At 38.7% G+C, this 20,630-nt stretch overlaps 1 protein-coding gene across 2 annotated transcripts in view; it reads left to right on the top strand.

The window, feature by feature from the left end:
- The window catches only part of RYK (receptor-like tyrosine kinase), a 43,199-nt gene extending 25,713 nt beyond the window's left edge, over positions 1 to 17,486 (top strand). For both annotated transcript variants that reach the window (XM_026078563.1, XM_026078562.1), the window contains exons 9-14: positions 3,817 to 3,886; positions 5,619 to 5,751; positions 7,519 to 7,628; positions 11,425 to 11,584; positions 16,025 to 16,161; positions 17,054 to 17,486. In XM_026078563.1, coding sequence (XP_025934348.1) covers positions 3,817 to 3,886; positions 5,619 to 5,751; positions 7,519 to 7,628; positions 11,425 to 11,584; positions 16,025 to 16,161; positions 17,054 to 17,165 — 722 coding nt within the window. In that variant the 3' untranslated portion in view covers positions 17,166 to 17,486. The remainder of the gene's footprint in view (positions 1 to 3,816; positions 3,887 to 5,618; positions 5,752 to 7,518; positions 7,629 to 11,424; positions 11,585 to 16,024; positions 16,162 to 17,053) is intronic.
- Positions 17,487 to 20,630: the final 3,144 nt, after the last annotated feature.

Below are 20,630 nucleotides of genomic sequence, written 5' to 3'. Positions count from 1 at the left end.
TAATGCTTAAGTGCAGAATTACATTTTGGCCCAGGCAGGAAACAAATATCTATAGGATTCACCTTTATATATCTTGGTAAGTGTCTTACCAGACTAGAACTGCTGGGTCAGGACTGTCACCTGCTCTGCTCTGGGACTGTACATTTGTGTTGTCAAAAGCCACATGTGCTGTGGAACTTACAGAATGCTCATGTGGGTTTTCAGTGCAAGATGGTCAGGTTGATTGCATGTGAACACCCACTACAGTTAAATGTTTCACTACCAAAATCACCTTTGTCTTAATCTCTGCAGACCTGTCTGTTAGATGCTCAGAAGTCTTTATTATCTCTTAAATCTGATCTTTTTTTTTTTTAGAGTTTAATTAATGCACTCTTAAATCTTTGCCATGTAACTAAAGAAAATAGCTATAAAATGAAATATTAATTGCAGTGGGGGCTGTTGCAATAACATGATTTGGGGTTTTTTTTGTTTTTTTTTTCCTTTTGACTAGAATCACTTAAACTTTCAAAGTGATTTATACTCTATTTTGAATTTTAGCTAGTACAAAACTACAATAATTGAGTTATGTGGTTCTTCTAAATTGGCACTGGTATAAGCTAGAGGAGGACTAGCCTTCTACTGCTATTGTTTTGTTCTGAATGTGTTGAATTTGTTGGTGTGTTTTAAGGGTTGTTTTTTTTTCTATGCAGAAAACAAGGAAATAATACTGATAGGAAAACACAATGTGGATACTGGAACTGTTTCACAAGATAAGATTTAGATTTCCGTATATACTTGAGTAGGAGTCAATCATCCTTTGGGTGCTCAGCCACTAAAACATAATCTCTGAGCTGAAAGAAAACAATGAAACATAACAATGGTCTACTGAAAAACAAACTGTGTGATGGAGGGGGAAAGACATTGACAGAAGACTGTACTGTCTACCAATATTACCATGAGAAGATGGATAGTTTTGTTGTCTGAACCAGAGTAACTTGTTCTGTAGATTTTAAACCAGTTTTAAATAATCTCTGATTCAGAGCTTTCGATTATTGCAAGATGGGTCTTATAATTAAAAGCAAACCAGTTAACTGAGCACAGGACCAAAGAGTATATAAGCAAGTATAAGCCAGTTGATATAACCAAATGGATCAACTTTAAAACTTAAACCTAGTAATGTCTTTCCTCCCTTCATCATAGTCTGAGTTGTTCTGGGCTCCGCAGTACAAGAGACACATGGCACTACTGGAGCAAGTCCAGCGAAGGGCTACAAAGATGATTATGGGACTGGGACATCTCTCTTATGAGGAAAGACTGAGAGAGCTGGGCCTGTTTAGCCTGAAGAAGAGAAGACTGAGGGGGGATCTTATCAATGTATACAAATATCTTAAGGGAGGTTGTCAAGAGGATGGGGCCAGACTCTTTTCAGTGGTGCCCAGCGACAGGACGCGAGGCAACGGGCACAAACTGGAACACAATCTGAACATGAGGAAAAACTTCTTCACTTTGAGGGTGACAGAGCACTGGAACAGCTTGCCCAGAGAAGTTGTGGAGTCTCCTTCTCTGGAGATATTCAAAACCCACCTGTACAATGTGCTCTAGGTGACCCTGCTTGAGCAGGGGGGTTGGACTAGATGATCTCCTGAGGTCCCTTCCAACCTCAACCATTCTGTAATTCTGTGAGATGAAAAGGCTGTTTTTTTGGGTGCTAGTGCTAATGCATCTAAAGTTGAAGCTTTGTAACTAGTAGCCTGTCAGTTCCTGTAATTTTTTTTTGTAATGTGCTTTTTCACCTTCAATTCTTCCTGCCCTTTATAACCATTGTATGGTTCTGACATTCATGCCTATATAACTTCATCTTAATGTGATATCTTGGATTTCTTTATTTGTTCACACACCTTTGAAACCCATCTCCTTTGTATCAGATGTGCCACTTACAAAACACTTGAGTGCTACTGCCACACAGTAGGACCTTCTTTTTCTCATTCCTTTATGTATTGGGGTTCAAACTCCAGACATTTAAGTAATGTTTAGGTGAGACCTCCTGCATTGCAGGAACGTCTTCAAACCCCTTCTTCCTCTCTCCAGCAGATTTATTATCAAATATAAGGAAATGCACAGTTTTGATGCATCCCATAATGCAAAGCAGACATAATTGTTACTAATCTAATGGTACCTCCGTAGTTGGGCTTTATCCAGAGTGTCATGTTTCAGGATCTGGTGGTCTTAGCCTTTCTAACCTGTGCAGAGTCTAGACAGTGATGCTCGTTAGGGGTTTCTAAGCATATTCTGGATTTGGTTCCTCTGGCTGGGACCTGTATCTTAATTACAGCATCATTTTTCCCATCTCCTGCTTTCCTTTGCAGCTGTATGCTTTTGGGAAGGCATGCCTCCTTTTTATTTCCTCCTGAGCCGAGATGGTAAAATAGCCTCTGAAGCAGAGTAACTTTTGCCTTGGTGTATCATTCCTTTCCCTGGCTTAGAGAAATCTTAATCCAGCTGATGTTTCCTGACTCGTAGGTCCTTGAGTTATGTGTTTTCTCTCTTAATGAACCCTTCTTAGACAGGAGCTGTGTTGTGCCTGAAACTGCTTCCACTTCAACAGATTGACTAACCTGGAAAGCTAAAGGATGTGAATTTGTGTATTATAGTTAGAAACGATCTAATAGCTTGCTATTGCCAAGAGGGGGAGGTCATGCTCTCTCTCCAGGCCTCATGCTTTCATTCCCTACCTTGTGCATATCTGCACTGACTACACTCACTGTTCTAATTCGGCAAAAAGATGTGTGGGGTTTTTTTTATTTTTTTGTGGGGGTAGGGGGGAGGGAAGAGTTGAACTGGGAAAGGGTCCAGTGGGTTGTCAGAGCTGGTAAAAGAAAGAGATGGCAAGACCACCAAGAAAGAAAAAGAGCAGGTAAGTTCTCTATTTGCTCTCCCTTTCCTTCTCCCCACTATCCCTTCCTGGGCAGTAAAATGTTGGTTCGTGTAATATGTAAATTCATCCTAATGCAGCAAGGAAAAACWATCAGTTTATTTGGACTCTTTGCTGTACGAGCTTGTTGCCTAGACGCATGAACACTAGTCCTAGCATGAAGGAAGGACAGAAGCATGCGCCCAGGTATGAAGAGGGTGGGACTGTGACAGTACTGATTTATATCAGTTTAAGCTATTATAGATATAGACTGACAAAGGTACCTCAGCATTGGGGCTACAAAAAAAAATGTGATAAAGCAACTTTCATAACTCTTTACCATGGCCAGATTTTTTTTTTTTTGAAAGGTGGGGAGGAAACCACAAACATATTTAAGGTTACCAAAAGTCAAATATTTCAAGCAGACAGTAATACGTGAATGAATCTAGAAATAAATGGTTTCCATTAATGTGAAAGTAAACTGCAGAAGCTTATAGTTGTGATTCATCAGCTAATTGATGTGTTCTCTGCACTTCTGTGGTTTTGGGAAATGTGAGGCATGTATCCCTCTTCCAGGAGCACCCAGCTTGTGTGCAGGATGTGACCCATGCTGCCTAGGGCAGGCAGTTTGTGGCTGCCCAGAAGTTGTCAGGAAGTGTCAGAAATACAGTCTGTCAGCATCTGGAGTGTGTGTTTTTGTTTTTGTTTTTCTTCTTCACCTTCACCCCATGTGTTTAAACAGAAAGATGCCTCAGAGCTTGGCTGACTCATTTGGTTTTTTAAAATTCATTTTAGAAAAGTAGGCAAGTAAGTTCTGTTTGTGTTCAAATGACCTAAACTGACTTGCAAATCTGGACCAGATTTAAATTAATATGTTGGTTTGTTTCCAGAGTTATATCTACAGTTCCTTTAATTTTTTTTATTAGATCAAGCCTCAGAGGTACAGGTGACAATGATGCTGACTGAAAGCTGTAAACTCAGAGGACTTCATCACAGGTAAGCAATAAGCAGTGTTTATAAGCAAAACTGTATCTGTGTGAGCTTCAAATACTGGTATTTAAAGCTTCTACAAAGGGGGGAAATGATTTTTCAGAATTCAGAAAATTTTTTTGAGTTTTTTTTATAAGCCATAAATAGCTGAAAAGATTTTTAAAATGCCCTTTTTTGTGTCACTTTAAAACAAAATACTTGCTAGATATGCTTCCTTCTACAAGAGTGCTTATGGTTTGTTGGTATGGTTTGTTTTTTTTAATAGCTGCACAGTCAGTAAAATTGATTGGTATCAGTATGTGAAAAAATGGAGGAAGTATAGTTTGGTCTTTCAGGTCTAGCAGTACAATATGGGTGGATATTCTTTTTCTGTGTTTACTCTTAATTCTCAGTTATTGCAGAAGAAGGTGCTGCAGGCACTTGTTAGCTTACGTTGGTTCTGGTGCTGGCTAGTTGTTAAATGTGGTGGGTTCTTACTGATGATGAGCAGAGTAAGCTTATATGCAGGCTGACTATCTGTTTAGCCAGTTCACCAGTCTGTCTTGTATTGCACATAACGTAACATAGAGTACTATGATTAGGTACTGTCCTACACAGAGACAAGGAAATCCTTTCTAGGACTCAGCACTCATGTACTGTCCTTGTGTGGTATCATAACATCTCTGATAGGATTTATTCCTAAAGAATTACTTGCATGGTTTCTGGGGTGATGGCTTAAGTTTTTAAATCAATGCGCCAAACTGCTCAAATTAATGGCAGTTTGGCAGCTTGAATTAAGGGCTGAAAATGGCCTTAAAGATTTTAATTACTAGCAAGGATGCAGATAAAAAGAAACCCGTACTGCTTTTCAAGTCCCTGGACTGGTAATTAATCTTCTTTTTACTAGTAATGTGAAGGAGATGAAAATAGCTCAGACAGAAGTAATGAGTTCTACAGAGCATGTAAAAGTTGTTTTTCTAAGAATTATTATACTTAAGACCCTGTCTAAAAGACAGGATTGCTCTTTTTATGAGAACATGGAACTTCAGTGTTCCATTTTAAAAATCATTGGAACTCATCGAAAACTTGCTAATGTGCTTTCAGTAGAAGACAGTTTCTTAAAAATTAAAATGTTTCAGGAGAAAATTGAAGCTATTTGTAGTTTGATACAAGTTCATGCAAGTTTATGTTTTGATACCACTGGAAGATGTTTATAAACAGTGCAGTATGGGAGTTATCCGGCCCATGAAGAGGAATGAAACATCTGTATTAAAACTCCTATGAGATACTTCTGCATTTAAGGTGCAATTTAATATTAAGCTGGCTCAAAACTAAATATTTTTGTACTGGCATTTTCAATGGAACAAAATAAAGCATCTTTTGTTGTTGTTTTGCCTTTTTTTTCTTCTTCTTCAAGACTGCTCTGTAATGGAACAAGATATTTTATATTTACAGTTGCATTTAAAGAGTGACATTATTCACAAAATTTTATTCCATCTCTTTTGGACCAAGTGAAAAATTTGGGGGTTTCTTCCTAATGGGAAAAGATCCAAATATCTGCTTTTTTATTTATAGACTTCATATATACATATTAAAAACTTCAGTTATGTGGAGACCTTGTGTTCTGCGTCTCCTAATGCAAGATTAATGCTTTTCTCTTCAGTATTGAGTCATTTTTAGTTAGTGTGTTTAGGGATCAAGAAGATTTTTGTCAGATTTCAACTTTATAAAACTGGGAATCTTTGTCCCTGTCTTCCAGGAATCTGCTACCTATTACTCATGTCTGTATAGAAGAGGGAGAGAAACCAATGGTGCTGCTGCCATACATGAATTGGGGGAACCTTAAACTTTTCTTGCGACAGTGCAAGTTGGTGGAGGCCAACAATCCTCAGGTAAACTCAAGAAATCTAACTTCCTGACCACTCAGATTTAACGCGGAAGACTTAGTTTCTCATTTATGTATGCAACTTAAAAGAAATAGCTGCAGTGTTCAGCTTTCCTGTCTCAACAATGAAACAACTGGCAAGCAGGTTTCCTAGCAAGTATTTATCTTGATTCATACATGCTCTTAGCTGCATGTATGACAACTATTGAGAGGCCATGAGGTTGATTTAAACTCTGATCAGGGTAGTAGCTGATGCATCAATATGTTTAAAAAAAAATAGAGGAAATAATATATGATCATGGATTTAAGTTACAATACATAGGGGAGAACTGTGTTTGGACAAATTTAAATTCACCTTGATTTCTTTATACTTAATAGATTATCCCTTAATGTACCGCTGTTCTTAGTTAAATTGTTTTATATTAAGCAGAAGACACTTTAGTAATAAATTTCTAAGGTGTTGCTGTATATTTTCATAGGCAAAATAGTTGAATTCATTTAGCTTTAGAGACTGAAGGGAGTGTTCTCCCCAGATTTTCCTGCTGGGGTGCTCTATAGAGTTTGTAACTGTTCACTGTTTTCAGTGAAAGCTGCTGCATCTATTTCATGAGAAGTGGGAAGGAAAAAACATTAGGTGACCACATTCTTCTAAAAATGCCTTGACAGCTCTAACTGCAAAGTCAATATAAAAACAGGAAAAAAGGAAATCTGAATAACAGTATTTACACATGGATGTATCTGTACAGTATAACTATCCTTCTTATGATTGCCTTGTCTTTTCTTCAGCTTCACCTTGATTTGGCTTTTGTCTTTAGGCTAAAGCAAACACAAAGTGAAATCTGGCTTGCTGAGGTCAGCATCTGTCCCTGTTAGGTACCCGATTTCAAGCTACCAGTGACTGCCTACCTCCTTGTTAATTTACAGGGCCGATAAACTGCTAGGTTCTTTCAACTTTGATTACCTCTTCTGCTGCTTAATCTTAGTTATAAATCTCTGTGCAATGCACTCTCTTCTCCAAGAATTTAAACAGGAAAGGCGTTTGTAATCTGTATTACGTCAAACAGGAGTTGCTACCGATTTTCCAAATAAAATCTATATAAGATACTATGTCAATCGTAAAATGTTATTACCCTGATTACCTTTTAATAACAAGCTATGACTGTACTTCCTTAACTATCAAAAAATGAGACRTTTCACGACTTGATTTATTCTAAGATGGAGCCTTTCTACAAATATGCAGAGCAAATTTCTTGGTCTTCTGAAATAAAATCTGTTTCTTCTCCTTATTAACAATCTGTTAACAAACCAGCATATTATTGTTCTAATTCAGTGTTTGGTTTATTTTACTCCGAGACTTGCAACTTCAGTATGTCCCCTTACATATTGGAATTTCTGGAGCACTGTAGAATTTGAAAAGTGCAGTATAGATATCTACAAGGATTTGAGATATATGTAACACATGTGCACGCACAGATATGTATGTATGGATGAATGACTGTTGAATTGTAAAAGCAGATGGAGCAACAGCCTTTGATACTAGTTTTCAGCTATAATCAATGAAAATATGGGCTGCTTTTTGTGCTCTAACTGAAAATGTATTGGTTTTCAGAGAAACAGGAAGTGAAAAGTGTGGTAAGAAGGTAAAATTTCCGATTTTTGCCTACGTTCACCACTAATCAAACGAAAAGCTGTCTAGCAGTGAGGAAGGTGTAAGTTGGAAATGTTCAGCCTCCTCCTGCAGTATTGCGATGACTGTTCTTCTGTGCTCTTGTAGGCAATTTCCCAGCAGGATCTTGTACATATGGCTATTCAGATTGCCTGTGGAATGAGTTATTTGGCCAGACGGGAAGTCATTCACAAAGACCTGGCTGCTAGAAACTGTGTGTAAGTACTAAATGGGGTAGGGTCATCGGGCAGAAAGCATTCCTTTGCTAGCTAGGGCTAAGATGGACTTCCTCTAATTGACCCAATCTCTACTTCAAGACATGCTACTGTTTTTGGTTTGTTGTTTTGGTTTTCCTTTTCTTCCAAAAAAGTAGTAGTCTTGTCATTAGAGTTGTTTTCCTGTACATGGAGGTGAACCAGTATGCTTGGTTTTTAAGAAAGCAGAACACAGAACATTTTTGAAGACCCATTTGACTTACATGACTCCTTAAGCTTTAATGGAAACTTGGAATATCTTCTGCAATTTACCAGTGGATAGATTTTTATATGAAATTATTATTTTCCAGTTTTTTTTCTTATCAAAGCCATTAGGCATTTTTATCTAGTAAATTTCTTAGTTATCAAATGATGGGTAGATATGCATGCACTACTTAAATGGTAGGAATGCCAAAGTAGGTTTTGAGACCATCTTTTGAACAGAATGTACCCTCAAAATATATAGAGGTTGTTTTATGAATTTGGTGGGGTTTTTTATAAACCAAATCATTCAGAGCTTGCCAACTGTGCTCTTGCTCCACCTGGGTTAATACCTAACAAGGAGAAATATAGAAAATACAGGGTTCAGTCTATACATACCTAAGCACCTGAAAATACCAAAAGGGAAGGTTAGTCCATGAGCTTCATCTTATGAGATCTACAAGTAATTGCAGAATTCAAGTACCACAGTAACTTTTCAGAATTCAAAACAATTTCTTGAAGCCTGCAAATCATGTTCCTAACTTGAGGAGAAAGACTTTTCCTTCCCCTTTTGCACCTTTATTCTCTTCTCTCCTTCCCCCAAAATAAAAAGTGAAGACATGCACTGATCTATTAATGAACTAGCAATGAAAGGAAAGTAGAAAAATGCAGTCTGCTGCAAAGGACATTGACAGGAGCTGGTCTTGTACCCCAGAGTTCTATCAGTCAATGAAATACTTTTTAATGAAGTAACTGAACTACTTATAATTATACGGTCTTAACCTGAAATTCGGTATTAGAGGTGATTTTTGATTTATAATGATCTCTGCTTTACCATAAATTTCATTTGTGAAGCAATACATTGTCATAGGACGACTGATTCATATCGTTCATTCTTCCGGTTACAATGCTTATCTTCCTGCAATAAATTAAAATGCCTCATGGTCTACTCACTTTGCTTTATTCTTACATCTGTTGTTTTGTGAAATCCTTATTGATAAACTAGGTTCTGTCTCAAAGTAGCTTTCTCTTTCATCTCTTTCAGCTTTTTGCCACCTTCTTGATTGTTTATTTTTTTCCATACATGTATTTGCCAACATCTTTTTCAGTGTATCCTTGGAAACATTGCTGGGATCCACGGGCATTTGTCCCTCCAGTATCTTCAACAAACAGCTGTTGAACCACCATGTTGTACCTCCTTTTGATTTGGGGATTTACTTTGGTTGCTCTCCCACAATCCTTGAAGTTGTTGAAAGCCCAATTTCTATCTTTGCACTTTTTGTGGACTTTGCTTACAGTCTACCAGTGTGCACTTCTAGTGTGTGGTCTGCCTTAGAACCATGCTTCTGGTGTCTGTTAGAGACCTCTGAATGTCTGTTTCAGCAATTAATAGTAAACTGTAGGTCAGGTCCTGCTCCTGAAACTTGGACCAACTTCTCTGCCTAGCCCCTCAGTTGTCTTGGGGATCACCATTCCTGCAACTCCTGTCCCTCATGCCTCTTTTTACAAAATCACTTAGTTCTCTCGGATGCAATTTTTGGCCCAGTTCAGGTGTCCCAATAAGAGCCAATAATGCAAGATGTTGCATCCAAAGGGGGTAAGAAAAAGGGCTGAGAGACACTTGAGTGTTCACGCTTGTTCTGATATATTTATTTAACTACAGCACCAATCATATATGCACCACTAGCATTGAATACCGTTGACGCAGCAAACATTGAGACAGAGGAAGCAGTGAAATCTGCACTGAAGCCATCCTTTGTGCTTTTGAACATGCACCTTTGAGCCAGTCTAGCAGAATCTTTCCTAGCTATGGGGTTGCATAAGGAAGCTGAGTCTGATAGCGTTCCTTAGGATACTCTTTTCTTAATTCCCATTTGCTTCCTTTCTGCTTAATATGTTGGAGAAGTTGTACCACAGGAGACAAAGATCATAAGTAGCGCTTCAGGGAAACAACTATGTGGCAAGCTCTCATTTTAGTACAGTGAATTAATTACCTCATGCTCTTCATGTGCGATGGGTCAGAAGTTCTGACAGCTTGACTCTACCCTTCTGGGCTTCAAAGTTCAGCCTCTTTTTGAGCTGCTATACATGTGATCGTGAGTGCTGGCAACAAAAATCATGATTCACAGAGTACCTGGCGCTTTCTTCTCCAAAGGAAATTCAGACATGAGTTAAGTATCTACTGATTAGTTCACCCTTTCAAGAATTCTTGGGTTAGCCATAGATTTTAGATAGAAGTAGGTTACCGGTTGCCAAGGTTTTTTGAAGTACTTTGTGTACCCCTTTGCTTCCCAGGTGTGTTCCTGGCAATACCTCTGTGAGGTGACAGGCTGAGAGAAGTTGGTATGAAGTGTATCAGGCCTATGTATATGTGTGCCAGCTTCAGGTAGGCAGCCAGGATTGCAGTAGACTTTGCAGATTTGTTAAGGGGAAAATACTTCCAGTCTCAAATGCCTGCGGTACAGTCAGGCCCAGCTAGAATGGAAAGTTACCCTTTGTATTGTATTTGTTTGTAGACCTTTAGGAACTTCTCTGAATTTCATTTGCTTCTCTTAAAAGAGTGACCAGATAAGGAAATATCCTACTCTATAAATTTTGAGGGCAATGGACAGAATTGAAAGTGAGTAGGAATGGGATAAATAAGAAGGTCTATGAGATAAGGAAGCAGAAAACACAAATCAAGCATTTCTTTTGAAATTTTCCTCATCACAATAAAGAAATACTTGACAAAGTCAAAAGACAGCAAACAGTGGTGTGTTTATACAAATATATATATTTTTGTATATTTTTGTCACAAGGTGTTAAAGCCAACATCTTAACCATATTCTGGAGTCAGATGTTTGGGAACACTGAATTTTGTTAGTTGTTTTATTTATTTAAAAGAGCATAGACTAACATTCCAGAGAAATTAAACAAAAAGTTGGCAAGTTTAATCTGTAAATACCTGCTAAGGGCTTTTGTGCTTTTTGAGGTATCTTTTGTCAATTGAAAGTAAGTTTCACTTAGCTAGTATCCTGTATATGACAGCAATCAAAATGAATTTCTTTTGTTGAGGCAGTATTTGTGTGAACAAATGATACCTTATTAGAGCAAATGATGTTTGATTAAAGACAAGCTTTCAGGCCACAAATGATAGAAGTTGCTTTAATAAGATATCACTAGCTCTTTAGATCATCATTGCTACAGGAGTGCTATAGCTAAATATTTGTTTAATGGATTGAAAAGGGGATCTCCAAGGGAACATGAATAATTTAAGGGAGTTGTTTGTTTGCTTTAACTGTACTTTTCTGCACTTGTAAATGTTTAATTTTACTTAATCTAAGACTTCTGATTTTCTAGTGCTTGTCTGTTAACACAGAATAAATACCTTCTTAGATAATATTCAATAACCACAGAATAAGCATGCCTTGATCTAGAAGAATGCTAACACTTTGAAATGTTGATAGTGTGATTAGCATTCCCCAATAAAGTCCTGAGTATGAAACTTAAGGTGGAACATAAACATTTTCTCAAACTGTAATGCCAAGTTTGCTAAATACTTCCTGTTCTTTTAAATTAGCATTGATGATGCACTTCAGGTTAAGATTACAGACAATGCGCTATCGCGAGACCTATTTCCTATGGATTACCATTGCCTGGGCGATAATGAAAACAGACCAGTTCGATGGATGGCTCTTGAAAGCCTGGTTAACAATGAATTTTCCAGTGCTAGTGATGTGGTAAGTTTTTCTTATTTACTTTTTGTAAAGGTATCTTGTTGTTTGTTTGTTTTTTTTCTTCCCTCTTAAAACCTTTTTTCAGCAATTTGAGAATAATGGCATTGAATAGAATGGTGAATTGAATGAATGGTGAATTGCATAGAATGGTGACTTGTACAGAAAAGCAGCTGTACGCCTGCTTTCAATGCTTGCTGCCATTCTTGTGATAGATGGCTTAAATGTCAAGCAGGTACTGGTTCTTGAACATTTCCTCCTTGAACGAATGATTCTTGAACACTTCCTCCAATCTCCCATAGGAGAATGGCTTTGAATTTGGGATAAACAGATGAAATTGTCAGTGTTACTCTTGTACTGGGCAGCCCCAAACTGGACACAGTATTTCAGATGCAATCTCACAAGTAGGGAAAAGAGAGGAAGAATCACTTCCCTTGACCTGCTGACTATACTCATACTAATACAGCCCAGAATTCAGCTGGCTTTCTTTATTGCAAGGGCACACTGCTGATGCATGTTCAACTTGTCCACCAGGACCCCCAGGTCATTTTCTGCAAAGCTGCTTTCTAACCAGTCAGCCCTGGCCTGCCCTGTTGCATGGGATTATTCCATCCCAGATGCAGGATTTTGCATTTGCTTTTGTTGAACTTTGAGGTTCCTGTTAGCCCATTTCTTCAGCTTCTTGAGGTCCTTCTGAAGAAGCTAAGTCCTCCAGCCTATCAACCACTCTGCCCAATTTAGTATCATACACAAAATTCCTGAGAGTGCACTTTGTCAAGTTGTTAATAAAGACATTAAACAGTATTCCAGAGCGATGCCACTAGTAACCAGCTGCTAGTTGGACTACTACTGCTGATCACACCAATTTGAGTCCGGCGGTCCAGCCAATTTACTGTCAACATCTCACCAGCTTGGCTATAAGGTTTCTATGGAAGACGATGTCAAGGGCTTTGCTAAAGTCAAGCTGAACATCCATTCCCCTCCCTGTGTCCACTGAGACCATTTTCTCATTGAAGAAGGTAGTCAGGTTAGTCGGGCACGATTTGCCCTGGATAAAGTCCATACTGGCTGTTCCCAGTCACCTTATACTTTGTGTGCATGGAAATGGCTTGCAGGATAATTTGCTCCATAATATAATCAGTAGCTGATGTTAGACCGCCTGGCCTGTAGTTCCCTGAATCCTCTTCCTTGAATCGAGTGCTTTTTTTCCCAGTTGTCAGGAGCCTCCTCCAGTTGCTGTGGCCTTTCAAAGATGATAGAGAGCAGCACTGCAATGACTTTGGCCTGCTCCCTCCGCACTCTTGAATGCATCCGGTCTGTTCAAATAGACTTGTGTGTGTCCAGTTGGCTTAAGTGTACCCACAGCAGAGAATAACAGAGTTAGGGTGGTGCCTCAGTCCCACACACTCTGCTAGTAAGTCAGGGACCTCACAAGCCAGAGGGCAAACCTTCCCAGTAAAAGCAGAGACCAAGAAGGCATTGGGTACCTCAGCCTCTTCCATATCCCTGGTTATTAGCTCCACTGCCCTGTTGAACCTTAGGCCTATGTTTTCCTTAGCCTTGGTGATGAACTTAGAGAAGCCCTTTACATTTCTTGATAGGTTTTAACTCTTCTGAGCTTTGGTTTTCTGAACTCCATCCCTATACACTTAGGCAGTATCAATATATTCCTCTCAGGTAGCCATCTCCTGCTTCCACCTTCTGTTTCCTTACTTTTTAGTGTCTGAGCTTAGTCAAAACATCAATGCTGGCCTTCTACCATGCTTGCTGGACTTCCTGCACATTAGAATGGACTGGTTTTGTGCTTTTAGGAGGTTGTCCTTGAAGATAAACCTGCAGGAATTTGAGCACTAATTAATGATGAAGTACTTGTCCATATGAACTGTTTTCCTGCTGTGGGGGTGTTTTCTTTTGTAATGATGTTTGCCKTAAGGTGACTACATCCAGAGATTGTAACTTCATAAAATGTAATTGTTTAGAAAACTTCTGAAAAATTCTAGTTGTGTTTGTACATCTCTTGCTTGAATGAAGTTGTCTGGTTTTTTTTCCTCATTGCCATGGTTTCTGTACTAATGTACAGGCTGAGGGGGTGAGGAAGGAAGGTGTCAACTCTGCTAAGGAATACTTCTGCACTTATTGGAAAAGTCGGGTTTTTGTCGTAACAAACTTGAAGACAGAACAGTAAATAAAAGTTAGTTATAACAGCACATTTTATAATACTATACTATTATAATACAATTATATGTATTATAATACAGTATACTACTAGTATATTGATTTCTTATCTTTTTAAATCTGGAATATGAAAGTATTCACTGTTTGTGAAGATTGGACGTGGAAATAAGAGCTTATATAACACTGACAGTGAAATGTAGAATTTTAGTAGGATGAAGGCACCTCAGTTTCATGTGTGAGTCACCATATATTCCAGACAACTTTAACATGCAACTGTATGTCTTAGAGTAGACGCTAAACATTCAGCTTCAAATATAATGCACTATGGAAAAAATTGTGTACCATCACTGCTCATCACTTGGACATGGTACTTACTGGTCTAAATTCTGCTGTTGGACATCTTGCATGGGAGTTAAATTTCCCCTGTCTTCAAAGACTCGTTTTATCAAACTGAAAACGAGCAGCATGGGTTACTGCATTTCCTGGCATTGATGGAATTAGACCCTTGTTCTCAGGAATATGAATTACAGTTATGAAGGTGCCTTCTAGGCTGAAGGCTGTCCAATAAGTGAATCGGAGCAGAAGGTAAGCAAGTTTCAAGATGCATGTAGATTCTGTGCTCTTTATCTTTACTTGTTGCTGTCAGACAAAAAAAAAAAAAAGCTGGAATGCAAAACTTCTGTTTTGCATTATATAGGGATAATTGCAACTCAGTTTCTAATAAGCAATTCATATTCTTAACTTTTTTATGCATAGCTATTTGAGTTTTATAACATGCAAAAATGAACAGTTTTTCTGGGCACAGAAAGCATTATCCACCCTAAATATAATTATGTTTAGCTGGAGACTCTTTGTAAATATGTAGGAATATGTTTTTGTCTGCTCATTCAGAACAAATCTAATTATCACTTGCATGTAACTTGTAATCAGTGATGAAATCTGTTACAAACATTTTAGCTACTGTCTGTTAAAATGCAATTAGCCTGTGTTCTAGCCTTGCTTTTTGGATGCATTTCCGTAGTGTCTTTTTGCTGGCTCGAGAGACTTCTAATGTGTTCCTCCACTGCCAACAGTTATGTTAGTCAGCTGAAACATGGAAAAACAAAACATAATTCCTGCTGAATTTTCATTCTGCTCCCCTCCCCCGTAGATAGGAAGCTCTGTTCATTTTTGTCATTTACATGCAGTTGCTTATGGAATTAAAAATAACTACGTTCTTAAAGTAGCTTTGCTTGAATTGGCTTTTATTCTGGTGCTCTAGGTGCAATACTGCCTGTCTCATTTATCTAAACTGGCAAAAATAAAAAGGATGTCCTCCTGTGCCTTTTCACACTACTAACAGATGGCTGTTCAGAAGGGGGCTTAATCTGTGCCCCTGCCTTTCTTTAGCTCTGAGCTTCTCATCAGTGCCCAATGGCAACATCCCTTAGTAGACCACCCCTTCCCCAAATAAGCCTCTCGTTGATAAATCCAATGCTTGCACAGAAGGCAGCACTGCCAATTTTTAATATACCATGATGGTTGCAGCACTTGTAATTTAAGCTGTGCGTCATCACCATGCACTATCAGCATCATCTGTTTTGTCACTTTGGACTCTTGATAAAAGCTAGTAAATCATTTTACTTACACTGTGCTTGTGCTTGAAGTGATAGTTTGATCTTCATCTTTTTAAGCTTCTCCTAGCAGGGATGTCAGCTGAACAATGTGTTGAACGCTCATCCAGCTGTCAGGCTTACTTAGATTAAATCTTTGTTTTTCTTGGGAGTCCTCCTTCTGAGTGTATTAGTACAGATAACTTGATTTAGAAGAATGATGGTTTGATACAGTCTGCTGCTCTGAACCTTCAAATTTCTTGGACCTTTCTTGAAGAATTTGAAGAATTCTTGAGGAATAATGTTTTGAAGAGATATAATATTATAAGTGTTAATTTTTWAAAAAAAAAATTGGTGTTTCTTAGATCTGTTAAGCGTTTAGAAATGTCAGACTGGAAAAATAGAGTAAATATGTTTTTTAGCACTTAAAATCTTAGTGCACTAAGTTTCCTATTTTAGTTCATCTTAACATCTGTTCTGTGTTTCTTAACTGCCCCTATTCAACATGGCAATACTTTTACTTGAACTTGGATATATGCTGCATTTATGTGAAACTTTCTCACTCTGAATATAGAACTGTTTTGTTTTGAGTGCTCGTGACTAATTTTGTACAATGTCTGAAGGAGCTCTCAGTCTGGTGTGTGCTGTTAACATGGTGCTGCACACGATTTCTTTTTAGTGGGCCTTTGGAGTAACACTGTGGGAGCTGATGACTTTAGGACAGACTCCATATGTCGATATTGATCCCTTTGAGATGGCTGCTTATCTAAAGGATGGATACAGAATTGCTCAGCCAATCAACTGCCCTGATGAACTGTAAGTGTGTGTTTACCAAGGGAGGGAAAAATGTCTATTTTGTAACCGGCTTATTAAGCCAACCTTGTCAGTGAGAGAGCCAGCTGGGTCTGCCTTCCCCCTGCCAGTTTGTTTTGCCTTTACACTGACCCTAAATGAGTATGTGTGTGGCTTCACAGTGACCTGCATTAAGGAACTCACGCAAGCTAAAATTAAATGTTTTTTGGTGGTGTTGAGTTTCACTTAATCCTCACCCAGCTCTTCTCCTTATTCTGAGACTTGGGTGAGATGGGGATAATCAGCAGGATGGGAGGAAGGAAGGAGGCAAAGGGGCTTTTTTGTTTGTTTTTTTAATCCAGCTTATTTTTTTGTGGAACTATAGAGTAAGAAGCCACTAGCTTTATAGGTAGAAGGAATTTCAGTTGTCTTAAGACTAAAGGAAGAAATATTGTGTGAAATGGAATTCAAATAGCAACATTTGAGGTACATATTCAGAATCTTAAGAGATACGGGAGAATGTAAGAGCACAGGCACTGCCTTCTACCTCACATGTTCTTCCAGTTGCCCTTTCTTTAAACCTACCACAGAAGCACTTTAAACTATGCTTTGAAAATACTTCCATTTCTGTTGAATTACGTATTGCATCCTCCTGGATTATTTTTGACAGGTTGTATCCTAAATCAAACCAGCACCTCCAGTCATAGCACATTTATTGATCATTCTAGCTGTCTGTCTTCTGAAAGAGTTGTTCAGCCTAGCATGTCAGAAGATAGAGTTCTCTCTCTCTCTCTCTCTCTCTCTCTCTCTCTCTTGTCAACAGGTTTTCTAGTGGCAAATGTTTCTCACTTTTAGGTTTGGGGCTGTGGTTGCCTAGTGTATGTTCTTATGTCTTCCACATATCTTTGTCCTGCAGGTTTGCTGTGATGGCCTGCTGTTGGGCCCTAGATCCTGAAGAAAGACCCAAGTTTCAGCAGCTGGTGCAATGTCTAACTGAATTTCATGCAGCATTGGGAGCCTACGTCTGAAACTCCAGAAAAGATTGAATTCAGTAATTAGGAGAAGAGATGGCATACATTTCCAGTTCCATGCATCACTTGGACTTGCACACGTGATGTGTATAAAGCAACACCAAAGGGAGAAAGCACTTCTTCCGAAACACTGTGCCTTAGAATGCTTTAGTAGCCTGAAGTTTTTTTTAAGACCTCTTGATGTTGAATATTTTCTAGATATCACTTTTGCTAAGTTAAATCAAGACCTTTTTATTTGCCAGCAGGTTTTTTAAAGTATAGTGATAGTGAATCTGAACACATGATTTGGATGGACTTTGCACTGTTACAGCAGACATGGGGGGTTTGGGGGTTTTTTTGTTTTTTTTTTGTTTGTTTGTTTTGAAGGGTATACGGAGCTGGTAGGAAAATGAGGATAGGGGAGATTAATGCAAAAAACATATTGCAGAAAACTCCCTGCTTTTTAAAAATGTTGAAACTGAATCTTTATGACCAGCTCTAGTGTTTTTTCTTGTATGTATCTGGAATAGCTTTTTAGTATCAACTTTTTCTATTTTGAGACAACAGCACATTGTGGTTGGATCCACAAGCGGCATTTTTTTTTTTCCTCTCATTCATGAATGGTTTTTTGAAGAGCTGGTCTTCAAGATGCAATATCCTCTTTTTAAAGCAGTAAGAGATTATGTAAAAGTGATTCCAGTTTACCTCATACAGAGAGTGGTAAAGGTGGGGAAAAAATGTTGCCCTTCCTTGTAGATAAAAGGCTGATGTGATTTAAGATGGTTCTATGTGCTAAATAGAGGCCTTCAGAGAAGCGCCAAAGCAGCCCTTATGTGGGAGTCTTTCACCGCAGACTTCTGGATTGCAGTTTCTCTTTTTGAAAAGGTACTGGTTGTTTTTATGGGCTTTTATAGCCTGAAATGGGCTTAAATATATAAATATATATTTGTAAAGACACCTGGCAGAGTAAAGAATGTTTTTCTATTTACACCTAATGTGAAAGCTTGGTCCCTCACCTTGACCTGTGTATTGAATGTGCAGGTTGTTTGTTGTTGTTGGGGTGGAGTTGGCATGAAGACAAGAAGGATTGCTTCCATCCCTGCATAACTAGTCTCTGAGACTTAATATATTGTCCTGCTACCTTCTTTATCACAAATTTCCATTCCACCCCAAGTTTCCATTCCACCCCAAGTTATTTTGAGTTTAACATTAACTAACAGGAATGAACAAGGGATTTCAGGAAAATGGATGGAAGTCCATTGATTCAGTCTCAGATTATCTGAGAATTCTTACCTTAGCATAGAAATAACAGATAACTTTCAGTTCTCCACATGTACTGTAGATTGCATCCTGTACTGTAGATTGCATCCTCTACAGAGCTTGTAGGCACCATGAGACAGGTTGCACCTTAGCACAATGTGAAATGTAAGGATTTGCCTTTTGTTTCCACCCCATCTTTAGAATATAGCACCTGTAACCTAGAGCGTCTGGGCAACCGCATGCCTGGGAGCATTGCCCCCACAGGCTCCTTAGAGACCACTGCTTTTTAGAAGACTTTGGTCTGCAAGTAAAAGTGATTGGATCTGGCTGTTTTGTGCAGATGAACTAGTGCAGCTTTTGCTCTTCTCATAGTTCTGAAAGCTATACCTTGTTGAAGAAAATCCTTTCTCATTAGTATCACACAAGGCAGGATTCTGTGCAACCTGTTCTGTGCCCTCAGTCTCCCAGGCTGCCCCTTTGCATTGCCGAGCTAAAATGCAATGTCCCTCAAAATACAGGACCTTTCTTATCCCTACATAGGTGTCACTTATCTGTGGCTACAGAAGCAAGTCTTGCTTTATTTTGGAATGAAATTGTCCTGCTAATTAATATCATAGCTCAAGTTTGGGCACGTTATGATGGTCTGTGTTTGCTTGAGCAAACTGAACCAGCTTTCATTTGGCTTGCTTTGGAGCTATTCAGTTTGATAATAACAGTAAGTTTTTTGATTGTGTGGACTTTTGTGGTCTTTTTCCTTTCTGACACAGAAAAATCCAATGTTGATACTTGTTTATGATGACTTGGTTGTTAAAACTCTCAGTGGCAGAATTATTCCTCTCCAAATCGGTTTTATGATGAGATCCACAGAGGCCATAGCTGTAAGATTTACTTGAGATTAGAAAACAGCTCAGAATGAAAATGGTATTCGTATAGTATGTATTTTGCAGGGCAGTATATGCTTCACTGAGCACACTGTGGTAGTGACACACGTGTGTGGGTGTGTGCATGCACACACCCACACACGTGCACTGTAGATCTTAAAAGATCTGTTCATGTCTGATAGGTATCTGAAGTGGCAGTTACGTATCTAATGACTGTGGTCTTAAACTGGATTATGGACATACTGAACTTCCAGCTGAATCTTCCCTGCCCATAGGAATGGTAAACTACATCAGCTTCCCCTTCGATGATAGCCTCTTTCTTTCTTACTGTAAGATGAGCACACATGTAAGTAGAGATAGACGGGCAGTTTAATGTGTGATTAAGTTATATTAAACTACAGGTATGGATACAATTATCAGTTTTGGAAACTACTCTCATTTAAACATGATTCCCCTAGAGGGGTTAAAGTCAAGAGCTGCATTTTATTGATAGCAAAGCTACCTTGAGTAGGTGCCTGCAGGCATTTATTGTGCCTAAGATTGCAAATAGCTTTCTTTCATGCTGGCATTTTTCTTCACTGCCATGTGTGATATGTCACTTAACTCCATGGCCTTTTAGGAAAGATCTGAGGAGCAAGTCACTTGAGTAGAAAGTTGAAAATGCAGACTTTTTGGAAGGAGAATGTTGACAGTAATTTCTACCCTTAAAGTAAATGGAAGAGTCTCAGTGATGAAGTTTGGATTGATTAATACCTGTTACATGAACACAAATATGCACCCTTCAATCAAGATCCTGTGCCGTACCATGTTTCTTTCTGGACAGGCATCAAGAGCATGCTGATGGTTGAATATTCAGGCTTAGAAGCTACAGTGGCAGACTAGGACGGAAACATATTTTGTGGTGACAGGAAGAAGGTGAAAAAAAGAGTGGCTGATTTGGCCATACTGAACATATCAAATAGGCACATGTGAATAAAGGTTGGTGAGAGACTGAATTTGAAAAGGAGGCAAAAGGTCTGGCAGAGAGGTAGAACCTGTGGACTTAAAGTGTAGAAAAGATGTGCTTTGTATGTGGGAGAGCCCACAGATAAGAGCTAATGAAGAAGCTAACAAAGCCCTATTCAAATTCCTGGGGAAAGCGGCAGGGTGAGAGTGGAGCAGTCATCTGTTCCCACCCCTCTGGAGCACAATAGCTGTTTGCTGTGGACTTTATAGGGCTTTTTTTTGTGTGTTTGTGTGTGTGATTAGAGATTGCTGCAAGAACCGTTTCAGTAGGAATGCTGATGTTGAAACTATATAGGAGGTGTTATGGAAAGGACTTGGGAAGCAGCTGTCAGTAGCT

The sequence above is a fragment of the Apteryx rowi genome, unplaced genomic scaffold, assembly GCF_003343035.1.
Source record: "Apteryx rowi isolate R43461 unplaced genomic scaffold, aptRow1 scaffold_480, whole genome shotgun sequence".
In the NCBI taxonomy this organism is placed as follows: domain Eukaryota; kingdom Metazoa; phylum Chordata; class Aves; order Apterygiformes; family Apterygidae; genus Apteryx; species Apteryx rowi.
Note: the sequence above shows the minus strand (reverse complement) of the source record. Positions and strands in the feature narration are given on the sequence as shown.